This window comes from Gymnodraco acuticeps, unplaced genomic scaffold, assembly GCF_902827175.1.
Source record: "Gymnodraco acuticeps unplaced genomic scaffold, fGymAcu1.1, whole genome shotgun sequence".
Taxonomy (NCBI): Eukaryota; Metazoa; Chordata; class Actinopteri; order Perciformes; family Bathydraconidae; genus Gymnodraco; species Gymnodraco acuticeps.
In genome coordinates this window covers 3740188-3759652 of record NW_022990238.1, presented here as the reverse complement: position 1 = coordinate 3759652, position 19465 = coordinate 3740188, and the positions used below count along the sequence as shown (strand labels likewise).

Below are 19465 nucleotides of genomic sequence, written 5' to 3'. Positions count from 1 at the left end.
CATTGAGAACTGTTCAATACATATTTGCTTTCAAACTAAATGTCAAAATCTCCCACTTGTATTTAGGATGTGTGCAGACATGCTGAGGCCCATACATGAAACAAAGAAAGGATAAATATTTAACTCTTATCCAACTAAATTACAGACATAAAGCTGAAAGAAAAAATACGTTTTACAACTTTACATTTCTTTAGGATTTCTTTCAAGATCGTTCCAAACATCATTATTTTCCTGGAGGAGGCCTATATTTTGAGCCACGCCCTTCAGATTCAGATTTCTACATTTACATGAGATGGTCCTTTGTCTTTGGCACTAGTAAAACAGCACTCACCTATACACAGCACAACATAAATACACAATACACGAACAAATTGCATCTTAAAGTCAAAAAGTGACTAAATTGCAGTCATAATAAAAGTGCTAAGTGACATTTTCTTTGACTTGCGTGTAGTCCATTGAAATAGCCTATCATGGCATGGAAGTTTATTAATGATATTGGTTTATAATGATAAAAATGTGTAGATTTGTACTATTGCTTTTGCATCAGCATAGTATAATAAGACAGAAAACAGCTTGTTTGTGATTTAAACTGTATTGGATTTGTCCATATCTGATTCAGCAACAAATAGGTTCAATCTGCAAAAAAAGCATTCATCCTGCTTTCTCATATAGAGGTACCAGGATCATGCATGAAAAAAAATAAACATTGAACGCACCCTCATTGAAAATGAACGCCACCTGAGGCAAGATGTCTGCACTTGCGACACAATCCCTTACTTGTACACATAAGAAAGACATGTTTTTCCTGTTTACATAAAATAACAATAAAGTACTTTTCCAGACGGGAGTTGACTTGGTAGTGACGATCGGAACTTCCCATGATAAATATTTGTTTGGGCTGCACTGTGCGTTCGACGGCGCGAGACAATAAGTAATCAGCTGAAACTCATTACACCTGTTCATTTAGGTTAAAGGTGGTGAGCAAGCTTTCTGTGCACTCCACCAGCAGGGAGAATAACACTTATTTCATGAATTCCAACGCCCAGTGTGTTTTCTCAAACCATATGCATTTCATCATTGAAATGATATAAACAGGTCCGGGTGTCCTGAGACCTTTTCCTGACTTTTAGTCGCGTACAGGCCCAGTTTGGCCGGACAGACATCATGAAAACTGTATCCCGACGAATGTTCCGGACCTGCAACAAACTTTTCTCTAGGTAAGTGTGTGGGGGAGGGATGTATTTTCCTACTTTTTATATTAAACTGGACCGAGTATAGGTTCAGAGGACTATCCCTGAAATGTTTTAACATCATATTATGAGTCTGGGGTCCAACGTATAACTATTGCTTTAAATGTTAAGTTAACTTGTAAGTTGTAGGCCCTGGGTACTCTTTCTGGTACACGAATTACAATTTCAATGCGATCCAATACATTATCTGATCAATCCACATTCTACATAAAGGAATATTCTAACTTTTTTCTTTTGACACTGTCAGATTAGTGTAATATGTTTATTATTCTGGTCTGACTCATGTTATACCTAACCCTACTGGACTCGATTTCATATTGAAATGTGTATTGGATATTCTAATGCCCTTTTGTTTGTAAAGGAGACGATTGACTGAACTTGGAGGATGAGTCCAATAATTTAATTTATAAGTGGAAATTATTTGCACGTTTAGAGATTCTGTGTATTTTAATGAAGGAGTGGGGGCCATTTTAAAGAGATCATTTAACTTTCTTTTTGAAAAATAAACCTTCAATCTTAGAAATATTGAGGCTGAAAATATTTCAGTGAAGGCTCATAAATTGTATTTTGTTGTCAGCTGGTAACTGTTCTTTTTTTTTTTTTTTTTTTTCTTTTGTAGAAAAACTCTAAATGATGTTGTGGAGGCCCATCCATCCAACATAGAGACAGCAGCACAGATGGACAACATCCAACATTTGACCAGTCCTTCCCATAATACCAGTGTTAGGGACAGCATTCACCATATTGAGGAAGTGATGGAGAGGGCCCACCATGATGGTGGATGGCTCCTGTATGGCATTATCTGCATCAACATCCTGATCCTGGGCTGCGCTCTGGTCAGCGGAAGTGCCTTCAACAGTGTGGCCATTACTGCTGTAGACAGGCAAATCTTCCTCATCATTCTCCTACTCCTCACAATATCGTGGATGCTGTTTTACACAGTCTTCACCTCACGAAAGGATGAGGCTGTTTCGTTCAGAGATGGCCATGCGGGGCCTGCATGGCTCCGAGGTCAGTTCATTCTTGGTTTAGGTTTTAGGTGAATGTCATTTCAAGATTGAATCACTTTAATGTTTTTGTTCCAGCTGGACTTCTACTGTTTGGACTTCTCAGTCTCATCATGGACATCTTCAAGATTGCCATCGCTGTGGGCTACCTTCACTGTGACTCTGCTGTTAAAGTTGCATTTCCTGTCGTCCAAGCTGTGTTTCTATTTGTCCAGGTTGTTTTTATTTTAAAAACGTTATGTTAATGCATGCAAGAACATGTAATCTGTTGATGAGTTGGGAAAACTGAACAAAACCCTTTTGGCTTTTAAGACATATTTCCTGTGGATTCATGTGAAGGACTGTGTGCAGCAACACACACATTTTACACGGTAAATTATTTTCTTTATTCATCAGAAAATATACCTATTCTTGCTGCACACTCATGTTTTCATTCTTCCAGATGTGGGCTTACTCTTACGCTTTCAACTAACCTGGTGGTATGGATGGCAGCCGTCACTGAGGAATCTCTTCACCAGACTGACATTCCTGATCTACACTACAATGTCTCACAAAGGATGTCCAGAGGTATTTTGAGATGGATTTATTTTCAAGTCTTTCAGATTTATTTTAGCATCATTAAGAGAAAAATAACTTAATCTTCCATTTCAGCCAGCGTTGTCAATAAGAAGTGTAATTGCAGTTACTCGGCATGCTACACCTTGAAAGAGGCCTCCTTCTACCTGTATCCCTTCAACATAGAATACAGTCTCTTTGCTTCGGCTATGGCCTACGTCATGTGGAAAAACGTTGGTCGGCTTGTGGACAATCACAGCCATCACAAGGTCAAGTTCCGCATAAAGGATGTGTGTTTGGGACCTTTGACCGGCGTCCTCCTGGTGGTGGCAGGACTTGCAACATTCATAATGTACGAGGTGGAAATAGAAACAGGGGATGTGACAAAAACAGACAAGGCTCTGCTGATCCATTTCATCATGAATATAGTGATAGTGAGCATGATGTCCCTCTCCACTGTGATTGGCTGCATCATCTACAGGTTGGACCACAGGGAGCACGTATCTGAGAAGAATCCAACCCGCAGCCTGGATGTGGGGCTGCTGGTGGGAGCCTCACTGGGGCAGTTCATCATCAGCTATTTCACTATCGTGGCAGTGGTGGCGACAGAAGCCAGAGGATATCTGAACGCCCTCAACCTGACCTGGGCCTTGCTGACAGTGCTACAGCTCAGCCTGCAGAATTACTTCATCATCAAAGGCCTCCATCGGGAGCCCTTCCATGTGATGCAGGAAGCGGCTCTGCACACAAACCCTCATGCTTTCCAAGAACATCCAGAGATTATCATTGTTCAGGAAAGCCATAAGACCAGCTACTTCCTGACTTCAAGCTGTGATAAGCCTAGTTGGAAGAGAAGAGTACTAAAGGAAGTCTGTGCCTTTCTACTGCTTGCCAACATTATTGTAAGTTTAAGCTTATTTTCTTTCATTGATTATATTGAAACAAACCAATGATCAGTAATGTTTCTGTTTTTTAAACGTGTCCTTATTTTCTTACTCTTCAGCTGTGGATCATGCCCGCCTTTGGTGCTCGTCCCCAGTTTGATCATCCCATAGAGATAAAATTCTACAAAGTCTCAATGTGGACGGCCATTGTGAATATTGGACTTCCTTTTGGAATCTTCTACCGTATGCACTCTGTCGCCAGTCTCTTTGAGGTGTACATAATCTCGTAGATGGACTTCTGTTTGGGAATGCAGAGTAATTTTATAAACGTAATGTCCATTTTTATTTATCAAACGTATACATTGACCTTGTTATATTAATAAATATTATTCAAACATAAAATACATGTCATGTATAACTTGTTGGCCAACATTTAAATAACAATATTAATTTGTATTTAAGATGGATATGCCTTTCATAATGTGCTGCACTTTACAGGCACTAGCATTTAAATGTATTATTTACCAAGATTTTGTATTTTTCCTCAAAGGCACATGGTCAATTTAGCAACGGACAGAGGTTTTTATTTAAAGGATCAAAAGAAACTGGACTGTAAACATTACAAATGGTTTCAATCCTTATGACTTTTACCCTTTTTAAAGTACTAACTGCGTGTAACAGGTTTGTTTTGGGTATAGATAATATAATCGCATATTAATTATGATTATGTATTGATTTTATCCTTTTTAGAGGCTTCAAGGGGTACCCAGTATTTCACAAGAACATATAATTTTACTGGTTGCTTGCTGGGCAATAGTGCCTTCTAGTGGTTATGGTCCAAAATATGTATTTTTCACTTTAAACAATTAATAATTGAGCAGTTATGATTCAGTGAGAATTTAAGTTTTCTTTCAGTATTGATGAGACTCTACACTGTTAAAGTCTAACCCATTAGTTTCACGTCTTTCCCATTTAAAGCACAGAGTTCAAGAATGCAACCAACCCAACATTCACAGATGCATATCAATATATATTTTCAGGATAATTTACGTAAAATACAATTTTCAACATCAAGCATTGTAAGCATAGCTGACCAGATCCAAACAAAAACCTGGTCATATACATAAAAACATACAATCTGTATAATTGTCTCAAATCCTGTAGTGTAAATTGTCACAAACTACATCCATTTAATTAGACAACCAGTTGAGAGTGCACTTAAAGCATGGCAATTACAACAAATAACGTGAAACACCAATAGTGTGCCCTCCAGGATATTTTACAAGCCTCTCTTGGAAATGATAATATATTCTATAGTAAGAGCTGACGCTAAAGTTTACCAATATTTAACTGGTATGCTGCCAAGAAAAGAGCCTCAGCCTTCAGTAAATGCTCCAGACATTCTATGGTCTTGAGAAATGTACAAACACAGTAGTTCATGGGCAATTTTGATAATTCAATCATCTCCCATTATCTGAAAGGTATCTCTACCCCTTACAAATGACTTGCCTACCAAAGTTGGTAGTGAATAAATGTTGATGATTAGGGAGGCAAGTTAAACAGTGAGGTTTATCAGGAGCCAAGCAGATAATGAAGGGAGGAGAAACCCTGGAGTTGAACAGTTCCATTTTTGGTCTTCTGCTTACATCTTCTGAATCTCAAAAAGGCGGACATCAGTGTCATACCAGATAGGAGGGTCCACATTGCTGGAAAATCAAAAGCAGATGTAGGTGTTTAGTCAGTGTGAATAGACTGTTGCATAATTCTCAGCTCTTGTGGTTGACTTACCGCAAATAAACAACCCCCCACATGTAGGTGCGAAACCACATGGCAGTGCCCGCGTTGGCCTGATACTTTCTGATGAGGATAGGGTGAGGAACTGGCAGCAGGCCGACTAATGTGCCATGCTGGAGAAACTTCAGGATCTCTGATTCATCTGTCAGACCCCTGCAGTGAGACAAGTGAGCACACATTAAAACAAGGTAACATTTCAAAAGATACTACATGGCGATTAAAGAGAAATCGTTTATGTACTTGTCGATGCAGATCTTCTCCACCTGGGGAACCAGCACCTGTAGAAGTCGCATTATAGTCTGCAGGGGAAGTTTACTTTTCCAGGAGAGGACCTGGGACAATAAAGATAAATTCAAATCAGTTACACATTCTGCCACATCTAAATTTAGGAGAGGCTGAAAGCAAGATCAGATACTGACCCATTCTGGTGTTGGAGCCCAAGAAGATGTTGAAGACGCTATTGAAAAACGCTTTCTTTCCATTTCTGCTTCAGTGTAGAAAACATCCTAATAATGTAAAGTAAAAGATTAACTAACTTTGCTATTCTATTAAACAGAGACGTGCACACACTTACTTCGTTGTCTCTGCCTGAGTTGGACTCTGTGTCACTGGTCCCAGCGACTGCACTTTGCTCTGAGGGGGCTGCTTGTGAGGCGCCTGTCTTTTGGACTGACACCATGGTGCCATCCTCTGACACCTGGGACTTTTCAGTCAGTTTATCTATAGCTGCAAAAACACAGAAAGCCAATCATTATTTGCAAGATATGTCTGGTGATTTAATTTATTTTTCTAATTGTCTAACAAACCCATGAAAACACCAAAACAAAAATGTATAAGTATTGTCTGTGTATCCAAAACCTGATGCACTGTAGTGTATTCTTCTGTACCACAGAGCTCCAGTTTTTGTCCAACAGCCAATAAAAATACAATTGGCCATTTCCCCTGTGTAACTGATTAATTTTTACGATAAACATTGGTACTAAAGTTTATTTTCAGTCGGCTCTACAATTTCTTCCTGCTGTTAATAGTTGCTACTGCAAAACTTACACAAACAAAAATACACTATTTACATCTGTTTGGATAACTATTTTGTTATCAAATTTAAGTAAATGTTTGTTTGTCCTCTTATTAGGTAGGACAATAAGCTTATTATTGTGCTCAACTTGTGTAAGATTGTACATAGGACAAACACCCACCCTACAGTCAAAAGTTATTTAGTAGTCAATGTATTAATATATCAAGTTGACCTATGATCCAATTTAACCCTTCAATAACACAATAAGGGATAATGTCCGTTTTTCAATGTCGAGTAAAGCTGCTCCAGAGCCACTATTTCAAGCATACTAAGTCATCGAGTGCCGCCGAAGGACTGCTCCAATGTCCAGCATACTTGGAATTCTACCGAGTCCGGCGTACTTTGTAGCGAGAAATTTAGAGGCTGCACATGTGTAGACTCCGCGGTCTTAAAACCCCCACAATGCTTTGCGCACGGACCAATTTCCCAAAATCTGTGGCGGAAACTGTAAGGCGGCGCCTCTCATATGACGCACACCTGCACACTTGCTCGCCTGTTCCACTCTTCATTTTCCGAATGCCAGGAAGTATTCTTGCCTCGCTTCTGAAGCAAGTGACTCGGAAGACATGTGCTACCAAGCAAGTGTACTCGACATTGAGAAACACCCAATATGTCAGTACCTGGTATAGCAACCAGGCTGGTCTTCAGTGTGCCAGGCTCTGCCGGCACAGCAGGGTGCGAGCCCTCCATGGATACAGTCTCCTGAGAGCTGGTGCGGGAGATGACATCCGGAGTCTTCCTCTTCCTCTGCAAACCCTTCTGGATGCAGGCAGAATCAGAGGGCAGGTTGACCAACTGGTGGAAGACGTTGCGTTTGCGGATGATGGCGTACACCAGGTTGCAGTTTCCTTGAAGTGATGGAAAGAGGGCAGGATTTATTATGTTACAAAAGGTCTTACTAAGTTTATTCCACAAAAGCAAAAAGGCATTTAAAATCCTTACAAGATAATTATATACAACATTATATTACATAACATCCTTACCATCAAACTGGTACTGGATAATATTGTTGAAAGCCTCGAGAAGAAAGAACACAAGGTGATGGTTCTGGGCTACAGAGAACAAGAACCAGGTGGTGGAGAAGGCCTCCAGCAGGTGGAGCAGTTTATTGGCTGCCACCATGGAAAGGCTCTTCAAATAGGGAGACACTGCAGGATGAGAAATGTCATTAAATAAGGAAAACTTTAACCATTTGTATTTGATTAAGTGGCATCTATTTCTTATGAGATGATAAAATGTTTAAGTAATTGATGCTGCAAATAAAAGGTGTGTGTTGCCAGACAGATGGCGCCAGAGCAATTTACCGTTTACAACAATGGTGAGTAGGCAGTCAAACAGAGGCTGGAGACGCTGGTGGCCTGTGGTGATAATCTTGTGAAACACCTACAAAACAAAGACGGTGACAGCTGTGAGCATTAACTGTAACTATATTTGGCAGGAATTAAGACCATTTCAGAATCTGTAGTCACCACTCACCACTATAAGCAGGTCGGCATGAGTCCCCGTGAACACAGGGATGTCCATAGGCACATGGACGGAGTAGGGCTTATTCAAACGCACGCCAAAGTTTCTCTCTCCACTCAGCAGCAGCAAAATGAACACACCAATGTGCATGAGTCCAACACGGGCTGCAGCCATAAAACACCACATCAGAATATAATTAAAGGTCACCTATTGTGCAAAATCCACATTTTCATTTCTTTCATACTTAATCATGTCCCCCCTCTGTGTAAAGAGATTCTGAAGGTTTCAGGAAAAAAGATTCTCTTTCTTTTTGTCCTGATCCATTTATATAAAAACCTGTCTGAAAATGAGCTGATCAGATTTTGGCCACTTTATGATGTCATAACGATTTTTTGGGTTGTGTAACCATTAGCAAATCATCAACCAAGGTACCCCCCCCCCCCACACCTTATCACCTGAATCTCCTCCTAGAGCACCATTGTGTTCTTTGTAACCAAATATCTCTCAGAGGGGCGTGGGGAGGGGCTCCTTATTTTCATCTAAAGTAACAGACAGAGAATCAGCACTTTTGAAACAGGGCTGAAACAGAGGGGATTATGGGATGCTAAAATGCATGATCTGTTTGGTATTTTGAACCAAACACTTCAGAGACATGTTTTGTATATCTCTGAGACCTATAATATATTGATACCTTTAACTAAATGTTTATTAGAGATTTCTTGGATGCAAGGACCATCTGAAAACACTGGGTTGAAACTCACACTGGTCAGCCCTGGCATCATTCAGGTAGAAGAGTATAGGAACCAAAATATCCAGCACATCACTACTCTTCAGGACAAAAAACAGGAACTTCTGTCATGGGAGCACACAAGAGATGTTGTTGAATAAAACAAAGCTCCTAATCAAACAAACATTTTTTGTTATTTGTTCTAACCTTGTTAAAGTCACAAAGCTTCCAGAAAAGCACCAACAGCTCTTGGTGGAACTGGATCTTCTTTGTAGAGTTAGGCAGGTAAGTCTGAGTCAAAGGGTTGGTCAGCAGACGAGCTAGGCCCTTCAGCACAAAGTCAAAGTCCTGCCAACAGAGAGGGAGAAGATTTGCTTTTGACATTTTTATAGGGTAAATCTTTATGTTTTTTAATAGAAATGACAATCAGCCTACCTCTTCTCTGTGGATCCTTGACAGATAATTCACAAAAAGGTTTTCAGGGCCTGCAGTCTGCACCAAGATAAAAAGATGATTTAAAAAGACATTAAACAATGCCATTCAAGGCAAGGCAAGTTCATTTATATAGCACCTTTCAACACAAGGCAATTCAAAGTGCTTTACAAAAATGAAAGACATTAAGAGTATTAAGAAACATATTATTAACATATATTTAACTTATCCTTTAGTTATTTCAAGTGTTTCAGGCTAAACGAACCCCCCTTTAGAAAATTCTGACCGGCAACCCAATATTCCGAAAATTCAACGGATCCTGGCCATATTTGTGTAGCATATCAAATTAATTTGCTCCCAGACATTCATGTGGCTTGCTAGTTTTGGACCCCATCTGTAACCCCAATACACGTATGGGGACTTTCATTCAGTGATCAAATGGATTTCTTTGAGTATGTATTGGTCTCGTACCTCTTGTTCCTCAATGCTGGATGGGGAGGGAGGTCGATGTGGAACCCCTCCGTCATGCTCCAGCGTCACAATGAGGATCTGAACAGCCTGCTCCACCAGCTGCTCCCGGTAGTCGGAGAAGAGCAGGTGGTTGTACGGGATGCCATAGCCCACTGGATCATAGGCACACACCACATTCAGCAGAGAGGTGAACAGAGGCAGAGCATGTCTAGGGAAAAGGACATAAAGACCAGGTTACAGAATGATGTGCTAGAATTTACCCATACCATTTTTTTCTTAAGGAAAAATGTTATATACTCTATTTTGTAATGAACTCCCCTATTTAAGTCAATGCAGAATGTAAGTAGTTCACAAGACAAACAGAATGCATTCATAGTTATATAAATATGTGTTAGCATGAAAGACCATTCAGCAACACAATTCAAGACTTTGGAAATAATAGTTCAACTGTAAAGAAAGATCTAAAAGAGCTGCATATAAGAAATGTTTTCCTCATCTAAATGCAATCTCCATGATAATGAGCAGATCAACTTGTGATGTTAATCATGAAGTGCATTTGAAAGCTCTGAAAGGTTTTGGACTAGATTGTTTTGGTTAAAACTGTAACTCTTTGATTATCTGCCATGGCTTAATTCTGGTTAAAGGTAGTCCATGTATTCACAGTAATGTAACGTCATCTAATCAAGGTTTTACTTCCTCTGGCATTTAAAATGAAAGGGTAAACATTTACATAACGGTTTGCTGGGCATCATTGCATGTGTTTGTCCATACATTTGTGAACTTGCTTAAATCTGCTTATTACCTGTTTTCTGTGGAACAGAAGAATGTCACCCAAGGGTTGAGGACGCTGTTATCCGTAGAGGAAGGCAGATACATGGCCTCAGAGAAGCACGTTAGTAACAATCTCAGCAGCTCTGTCCTGAAGAGGATCAGTAAAAAAAACGTATAGGTTGACAGAAAAAAGTCACCCATGTAAAAATAAGAGAGTAAAACCTGTACGTGTCACAGATCCTGTCAAGCCGGCTGACTCACCTATTTAGATCATGGATGTAATTGAGAGGGGGCGACTGTGCAAAGCCCACCCCTGCCTCCCAGATGTATTCACAGCTGTCTATAGACTGCATGTTCTCTACTGAGTCCTGGATGAAGTCACAATGAATATCCAGATTAAAATTAGTTTAAGATTAGCAAATACAAATAAATCATATATATCAAAAAAAGGATTAGCAAATGAATTAATAATAAATGTTTCCATGACGTGTGGCTTGTGGAAATGTAGAAGCGATTAAATAATTAGCATAGAATAACAAAGGTTACCAAGGAAGTTTAAACCCCTTAAGAGCATTTACTGTTAACAGAGTTGTGGTTTGACGGAAAGTTCCTTTCTTGCTCATGAGAGTTGAGGAATTGGTGAGAATGACAATTGTGATCTTTTTCTATGCAAAGTATTTTCAGAAACTAGAGTTACAGGTTAGTTGGGCAACATAAGAACGAGGAAGTAGGAAACAATGCTAAAAAAAGTATCTTTAACAGTCAAAATACATGACCTATCATTAATGATTAATGCTGGATGGATTTGACACGGCAATATAACAAAATGGATACTCACAGGGCCTCTCCTATGGCTGTGCACAGTGAAGTCAGGGCAGAAGAGGAGGTCAGCGATGGCCAGGAGCAGAGACTCGGCCAGAGGTCGGGCTCCATCATCATCATCCAGCTCATCAGTCTGGAAAAGATGGACACATGTATGAGACTAGATCCAGATGATCAGCATTATTCTGTATCCTTCATTGAAAGGTATTGTGTAAATGGTCAAAGATGTTGCAAAGGCTTGTCAGAAATGTCTCAGTACAGCTGAGTTATTCGTCTCTACAGGTAAAAAGTCAAAAACACCTCATTACTACTGGAATGGGAAACAACTTTAACTTAAATAAAAGAGGTTTACATATAAAAATACCAGGCTGATAACTTGTAATGCTATACACACTGTATCGTATGTTCAAAGTAAGTTAGCATCTGAGAAGCATTATCATAATGTTATATTGTTTGTTATATTTGTTGTTACCTAAACAACATCAGGTTTTCAAAGTAAGATGTCGTCAACACTTATAACAACATTTAAGAGTGAGTGCTGTGTAATTAAAAGACTTGTTTTGATTGTCTCCCCCAGGAATAAACAAAGCATTTCTGACTGATTGATTCCTGTTCCCACGCACCCCAGCCCGCCCAGCCCCGGGCACAGTGGACCAGAAGAATCCTCTCCAGTCCTGGTCCTCAAAGATGTAGGGAAGGATGCGGCTGAGGATGCGAGTGCAGTTCAGGACCACCTGCTTCTCCCTCTCTGTGGGGCAACCAGACTCTGCACCCTGTACCAGCTTCTCCACGGCCTGAGGACAACAGAGGAATGAGATGTGTGGTATTGAAGCATTTAGTGATGTGCTGAACAACATGCTCTTATTTTTTTTCACGGTTTGGTCTCAGTCGGTTAATAATTACCCAGCCAACATGCTCAGTACAATAATAAACACCATCATTTCTGAGGCATCTTGTTCCATAAAAAAGATTATGGCCATTTCTTTTTAGCACAACATTCTTTGTTAATTATAATAATTGTATGTTGAGAAAGCCTTTTAGAGTGAGCAGCACTTAATAAATTGATTGTTAAAATATATGTGTTTTGATTACACTGGGAGGTATATTGTTTGAAAGATATGGGGAGATGTGTTTTTGTTATAGGCCTTCAACACATATTTACTTGAAAATAATTCTTGATCTAAATTCAATCACCAGCATGTTGCTGGCTGTGTTCAAAATATGTAACAAACCCCCTTTGAATTAGCAGCTTCAAGGGCTCTCGTCTCCTCCTCTTTATTTAATTAGGCTCTAAGTACCACGTATGCCTGTTTTGTTTTTGATAGGCGACTTCAAACGGAAACTGGTACCAAGAGACAGGAAGTGAAGGGAAAGGAAGGGAGAGTTGACTCACTTATTCCCTCGTCTGAAAGCACGAGGCAGTGCTTTGCTGACAGACTCCTCCGCTGGGCTCTAACAAACATCACTATTCCTCGATGTAGCCTCAAAACAAGGAGCATCCCTATGCAATCTAACATTATAAACAAGTTTGTGTTACACAGATACATTAACAGTTTCTTCAGTGTGTACCTTATAGCAGAGAGTTGCTAAATTGGAGGGGGACTCTTCTCGAACAGCTCTTATCTCGGCCGCTGGCACCAGTGCAAAAACATCCTGGACCGTGGTGGTGGTATCTGCCCAGAACTGGTCCCAGAAGGCATCGTCTGTGGCTTCCACTGGCTGTAAAAAAACACGTTTACTTTTTAATTCCCATATGAGTCAAATGGAGCATTTCATTTCAGGGAGATTTAAAAAAAACAATAGCCCTAATAATCTTAAAGTGCATTTATAATAATATAATATAGCCCTTTTAATTCAGAATGCACCTTCTTTTGTCTACATAGCCCATCCATGGCCGACCTAATGACAATGTAAACACAAGCTCTATTCTAGCAGCAGCAGTGAGGAAACATGATATGGCACCCTGGTCTAGCACTGTGCACCTGCCGCATCTGCAAACGCCAGACTACGTCATCAGCTTTGATTTAGCAAAGCCATCTTTTTTTCCTCCATAAAATACCAAAACATGAACACATCTTGTGATTTGCATCGTAGAATAAACCATAAATGAATCCATGACAAATACGACATATTTGGACAACAGTGATTTTAACATCGACCTTAGGAACACTTAGGTACTGGAAAATAAATATTGAGATGTTGCATGCAACATGGGACTGTTTTCCTATCGCTACCCCATCATACGCGTCATCTCCTCGGTGATGCTCTCCAGCGCGCTCATCGGCACAATATCTATCAATTGTACCCGTTGTTCAGCTGTATTGGAAGCGCATTTACCTGTGTTTTTGTTGTCAGCTGGATCACTGCTTTCCTGAAGTTCAGTTTTGAGTCGGTGCTGCCCATTGCGATTACTAACAGGGCCGCTGCTGCTGAGGATCCCTGTTAATCTCACCTCCGTCCTTCGCTTGAGTCATTGGCGGAGGCGTTTTTTACTCTATTGGCTGGCTGGACCTGCTGCAGGGTGTAACTTCCGGGTTGGGAAGATGTCAACAATTGAGTCAGATTGAATTGTTTTGTTTCTAGCATTTTAAACTGCTATACAGCCTAAAGACTTTATTTATTTTTCCTTAGGGGGGAAATGTTTCCATATTATAAAAATAACCATACTGATTTTACGTTCAGACACCCACTTTCTGTTACATTGTAGATCTAATTTATTGAATAAGCAGTTTTTTTATTCCAACCCTTAAAGTAATATTTACATCGGTCTGCAATGTGTTGTAGTATTAGGTTTAAAACAGCGACATCTTTTGGGGAATGTGCCATTTTTGTCAGAGTCTTATGTCATAGTTATTCAATTGGTGTGTCTGATTAATAAGACCACTTACTTTTTACAGAAGAATCTTGTTTTAAAAAACGAATTGTAAAGTTGAATTCAAATGAATTACTATTATTATTATATATTATCAAACGCTTTATCGTGGACTGCAAAATGTGCACCAGTGTTATGACATGCTGCATTTTAGTGCTACTCGTAAGCCCCTTGTTTTTTTTTGCAAAACGATGTTACCCTCATTGCATACGTGTAAATGATATTCATCATTTGCCTTATAATAATTTGTATCATAACTATCGTGCGTATTACACTTCACATATCTGATTCCACATTAAACTCTGATTTGAATGTCCTACTAGCACAGTATAGTTTATTTTTCCTTACAGCCCTTAAAAGCAACACTGCTGTTTTCGCGCATGCGCAGTGCCATGTAAACACAACTGTCGCGGTTGGTTGTGGTTCTGGCTGTTTTAGCTAGATAGGTTGAACAAAAATAGCTGTTATACTCGGGCTTTGGCACTGAGATCGTTAGATTTTTGACAAGGAAACTTTACTTTTTTTCTGCAGTATGTGCCTTTGTCAGCTATTTAAGAGCGTCAGCTTCGAAGATTAGCTAGCAGCTAGTTAGCTTTTAACCTAGCGTTTGTGACTGGCTTTTTTAACTGTCCTAGCTAGCTTAATGCTATTTCGGTAAGACCCGGTTACTATGCAATTTTTAATTACCAATTAGTTACAATTTTGAGTAGTTAATTATACACGATAATCCTTTCGGTGTTGCCAAAATGTCTTATAGTTTCACATTAATATTTACCATAATTAGCTAGCTTGGCAAGGCTATTTTGCTAACTCAGGCGATAGGCCATCGACTGAAAGGAATCAAGCTAACAAGTCGATAACGTCAACTGTTCGGGTCCTCGGTACTGATCAGAACAAAAACAACGGGAACTCACCGAGATTGATTTAGTGTCATCATATGTTGACTGAAAACAGGTAAGGGAGGCGTACAATATATAATATGACGCTAACTGATGAGATATTGCTCGAAATAAATGTTTTAGTTTCGTTGATGTGGCCTATATCAACCACCTGCATCAGCCATTTAAAATAATTGTGATTATGGGGTTGGTGTTGAAACATGCGAGCTGCAGTTGATCGTTCATGTGTCACAGCAAACATATACATGCTAGAGGCTATATGTGTTTAAAATGCGTGTGTGGATGTGCTTGAAACCCAAACAGGAAACGTCAGCGCAGCGGCGGTGATGAGGAGAGTGGCCACCTGGTGCCTCAGGCCAAGAGGCAGAGCAGATCTCACCCGCTCTCTCCTGAGCCGGGCCGGGATGCGTGGGACTCTGAGGTACATAACACTGTCATGAGGCCTACTATAGTAATACTGAAGAAGCTGGACAGTTGTCTTCTTTCACTAAATGTGCTGTAGCAGCAGATGTCAGCAAATGTAGTTAAGTTCAATTTGTCTCAACAAAGAACCAAAAAACTGAAAACAATAATTATTTAGTCACCTTTTGAGTTAAGATAAGATAAGATAGGACTTTATTTATCCCGAAGTAAATTGTTTTGCAATTCAATGTAGATCTACAGGAAACATAGACACATAATTAATGTAAAGTACTGTACAGTGACAAGCAGTATTTAGTAGTGCAAAAAAAACGTAGTCGCAGATACGTAATTGCACGTTATTATAGAACATTATTATTAATAATAATATTGCACGTTATATAGCAGAGAGTGTTTTGTAATGGTATTTATACTGCACATAGTGGTGGTGAGGAAGTTCTCAGTTCCCTTTACTGAAGGGTGAAGACTATAGAGTTTGATGGCCACTGGGCGGAAAGACCTCCTGTGCGCTCCGTGGTGGTCTCAATCTACAGCTTATAGTGCTCCGGTAGGAAACCAGTGTGGCATACAGGGGGTGAGACTCGTTGTCCAGAATGTTGAGAAGTTTCCTCAGCATTCTCCTCTCCGTTAGTGATCACAATGAGCCCGAAAAGCAGGGCTAAATATGAGACGTATTAGTGACTGCCACTGTATCTCAGGTGCATTAAAAGTGACACATGGGGAGAACTGGGATAAAATACGTTACCCTATCTGTTTTATCTACTTTTCATTGTCTGATTTGTAAAATCCTCAAACTCACATGGAATACTGACCTTCAGAGTTTACATAGGAGATGGATTATATATTAGGTCCCACCGTCAAGCTATGGATAGAATAATAGTAATTTAGATTTAATCCTAACATCACTCTCTACTGGTTAAACTGATACCGAGTGTTTAGGCCCTGAGCAGCAAGCCTGGTTAAAAGGCTTTTAGTGTATCCAGAGAAAACCACCCTTAATGTTGACATTCATATCTAGTTCACGCACTGCTAATGTAACATCTGCATTTCAGTCCTCCAACAGTGAGAGCAGCAGCAGCATCAGCAGTCCGGAGCATGCGGCTGGGAGCTGTGGCAGTCAGTGTGTTGTGGGCCCCAGCAGTCCGGTCGGCTCCGGGGACTCTACAGAAATGGCCGGTGGCGCCACAAGCCTGGTGACCTACCTGCAGATCAACCGCATCCTGAAGCACGCCCACTTCCAGAGCCTGCAGAGCCGATGTCCAATCAGAGACACATGACGACCCCATGTCTCTCTCTGTGTGCCACCAGAGGAGCGAGTCCCTGAGGCATGCCGGAGCCCCACATGCTGATTCACTTCATTCAGCTCTTCCCACCCATCTCCAGTTACTGTGATCTCCCACAGCTCTAACATACCTGTGGATGAAGCGATCAGCACTTGGTCAGGTATCTGGAGGGGATTCATCATTCAAATAAATCAAAAGTGATAATCATTTTAGCAATAATAACTGTGTGATCAACTTAAACACATTTTTTGTGATCCACTTATTTTCTGACCTGTCTGGTTTACATGCTGCTCTGACGGGACTGATTGAAGATGACAGATCCCTGTGTTTTGTCTTAAATGTTGTATGAAAACAGTGCTACTGGAGCTGCAGAAAGTGGCACCAAACACGATTTAATGCCGGTCAGTGTGACTCGTTTAGTCTCATAGTAGGGTACGTAAGTTGTACTGAATCTGATGTCTGTGTAAGAACATGGACCAGTCTCAGGGAGGATTTGCACTTGTCTTGGACTGCTCATTTGCTTTCATATTCAGACGGGCAACCCTCTACAGGGACCTGTAGAACCATGGGTGGTAACTTGGCCAAGGAGGTTATGCTTTCTGACCCTATTTTGTTAGTATATAGATTATTTAGAGTTCAGTTAAATTCAGTGGAGAGCCATCTTATGCGTTAGGTGATTTGGTTTTAGTGTGGTTTGTTTTAGGACTTAGAACACTGCAAGATGAGGCATTTTGAACACTTCTACCAATTGTCCATCTGCACTTACTTGTAGGACATTTTTCAATACTTAACAAAGTACTGTATGTTTGACGGTCCTGATGCCGATAACAATTTCAAAAACCATTGATTGCTAAACCAGGTGTTGCTTACTGACATGTTTCATTTTCTCCTGATCAGACTTATTAGACCATTCATTTGTCAGCAGGAAAATGAAAAAAACTATTGGCCTGGTTTTCATGAAACTCAGTGGAAAATGTAAGCATGGGTCAAAGGAGAACCCATTCAATTTTGGACCTGGATCATCGGTCGGATACAAACTTGATCTTTTACTCACGGAAACAGCCTTGGCAGAGGTCTGTGCTCCGCGTGTGCCCTTCTCGTTATTTAAGGAAATGAAATATGTTGTAATGATTCTCTGAATACAAGTTGATTCATGTTAAAACTGATCATGATAGGAAGCTTACCATGAAAAAATAACTTGGAATCATTTTTATAGGATTAGGTCTGATAAGTAGGTGGTTAAGGTTTCTTCTGTTTTCTTGTGATCATGGGAACATTTAGTGATCACAAAATTACCAGCTTTGTTTTATCATGACCACAAAAGCAAACAAGACAATGGTGTTCAAACCGCAAACTCCATACAACTTTCCATACTCCTTTTTAGCCTTTTCAAATTGTTTTTGATTGTATGGAAGCCTTTGAGCATGTAGGAAAAAGTAGTTGTGTCTGTCCAGAGGGGGTTACATCACAGCCTTTAGGAACAAAAAGACATTCCCTGGGCTTTGTTTGCGATATGACCACTGAAATGCTGTTTTTAAAATCGCAGACAAGCCTTTCTGCTTGTGCACTAACATTGGATGGTTGCTGTGTGTGTGTCCTTGTGCACTGAACATCCAGGTACAAGCACTGACCACGAGGCTGTGCGTCTCTTCTCTGAGCATTAGATTGGTTTTATTGCTAAAGCCTAATTGCAGGAGTAAGCATAGCTGTTTTGATTTTATTTTCAGACTGGTGTGTCAGAAGTTAAAGCATTTTGAAGATGTGGTTTATTTTTTTCAATGAAATATTTTTTGTATTTAGTGATGTACATGACATTAGCCTGCCATTTACTTTTTTTCTTGTAAATACCCCTTCATTTCCAAAATAAAAATTAATGTTTTTGAAAAACGCATTGTTTACTTATTATGTATTAAGCTGCATTTTGCCCTTTCCTTCCCTCTCCTACATGTTGATGCCCGGTGATCTGGTTCTATTCATACTGTTCCTCTTTTTGAGAATATACCTATTAGGTTTTGCTGACAGGAATTCCCGCCATCCCCACATCCTCCCTTCTTCCTCCAAATAGCCAGTAATGAATGACTCCCCATGCATTGAGAGCATCATTAATGGAGCAGGGAAAGGTTTCTTTAATTAGCACATTACATGTCCTTGTCTTGTCACAGACACAGTAACAGATTACATACATTAATGCACCACACGTAACCACGGTTACCTTGCAGGCCACTGTGGGTCCTCATTACTCGCCTTCTTTTGATTCCCTCCCTTCACCTATCCGTACTAAATTAGAGATGACGAATGAACCAATGATAATTCAGGATTAGCAATCTGCCTGCATGTAGCTCTTTTTTTCTCAGGTGCATGCCTTCTCATTATCCTGAAATGCAGCACGATACAGAGAGGGACAATTAGTGAGTTGTAAATTAACGTTACATTTTAGCATCATCTGAGGTATTCCGCTTTAACCAGCCTTTTGTATTGTGAAACAAACATCCCATTAGAGCCAGGCAAATGCTGTGTAATTATTAAACTGGCAAAAATGCAATTAGCAGCATCTTGGATACATATTTATTTTGTTAAAAATCTAATTCCTGTTTACGAAAAACTTTATTGCATGTCGAATAAATAATTTACCCGAAAATGTACATATAATCAAGTTAAAATATCCTTTAACTGCAGTAGAGATCAGCGTTTATATATATTTTTAAAACAGCCTACTGGATGGATGAGACATAGCAAAGT

At 40.0% G+C, this 19465-nt stretch overlaps 3 protein-coding genes across 3 annotated transcripts; 2 read left to right on the top strand and 1 right to left on the bottom strand.

Annotated features, from left to right (window-relative positions):
* Positions 1 to 970: 970 nt before the first annotated feature.
* On the top strand, positions 971 to 4121 carry LOC117548280 (proton channel OTOP2-like). Its single transcript, XM_034219443.1, has 7 exons — positions 971 to 1217; positions 1870 to 2261; positions 2336 to 2472; positions 2570 to 2628; positions 2700 to 2824; positions 2909 to 3714; positions 3816 to 4121. The coding sequence occupies exons 1-7, from the start codon at positions 1165 to 1167 to the stop codon at positions 3984 to 3986; spliced, it is 1743 nt and encodes a 580-aa protein (XP_034075334.1). The 5' UTR covers positions 971 to 1164; the 3' UTR covers positions 3987 to 4121.
* A 584-nt stretch (positions 4122 to 4705) lies between these two features.
* On the bottom strand, positions 4706 to 13747 carry hid1a (HID1 domain containing a). The gene is made up of 19 exons (XM_034219442.1): positions 13590 to 13747; positions 12822 to 12971; positions 11876 to 12046; positions 11269 to 11385; positions 10692 to 10798; positions 10462 to 10578; positions 9660 to 9867; positions 9192 to 9248; positions 8964 to 9104; positions 8791 to 8881; positions 8042 to 8193; positions 7870 to 7948; positions 7549 to 7713; positions 7186 to 7413; positions 6065 to 6216; positions 5910 to 5996; positions 5731 to 5822; positions 5485 to 5643; positions 4706 to 5402 (listed from the first exon to the last, which is right to left on the bottom strand). The coding sequence occupies exons 1-19, from the start codon at positions 13653 to 13655 to the stop codon at positions 5339 to 5341; spliced, it is 2403 nt and encodes an 800-aa protein (XP_034075333.1). The 5' UTR covers positions 13656 to 13747; the 3' UTR covers positions 4706 to 5338.
* A 747-nt stretch (positions 13748 to 14494) lies between these two features.
* On the top strand, positions 14495 to 18615 carry LOC117548840. The gene is made up of 3 exons (XM_034220334.1): positions 14495 to 15078; positions 15327 to 15444; positions 16496 to 18615. The coding sequence occupies exons 1-3, from the start codon at positions 15062 to 15064 to the stop codon at positions 16718 to 16720; spliced, it is 360 nt and encodes a 119-aa protein (XP_034076225.1). The 5' UTR covers positions 14495 to 15061; the 3' UTR covers positions 16721 to 18615.
* Positions 18616 to 19465: the final 850 nt, after the last annotated feature.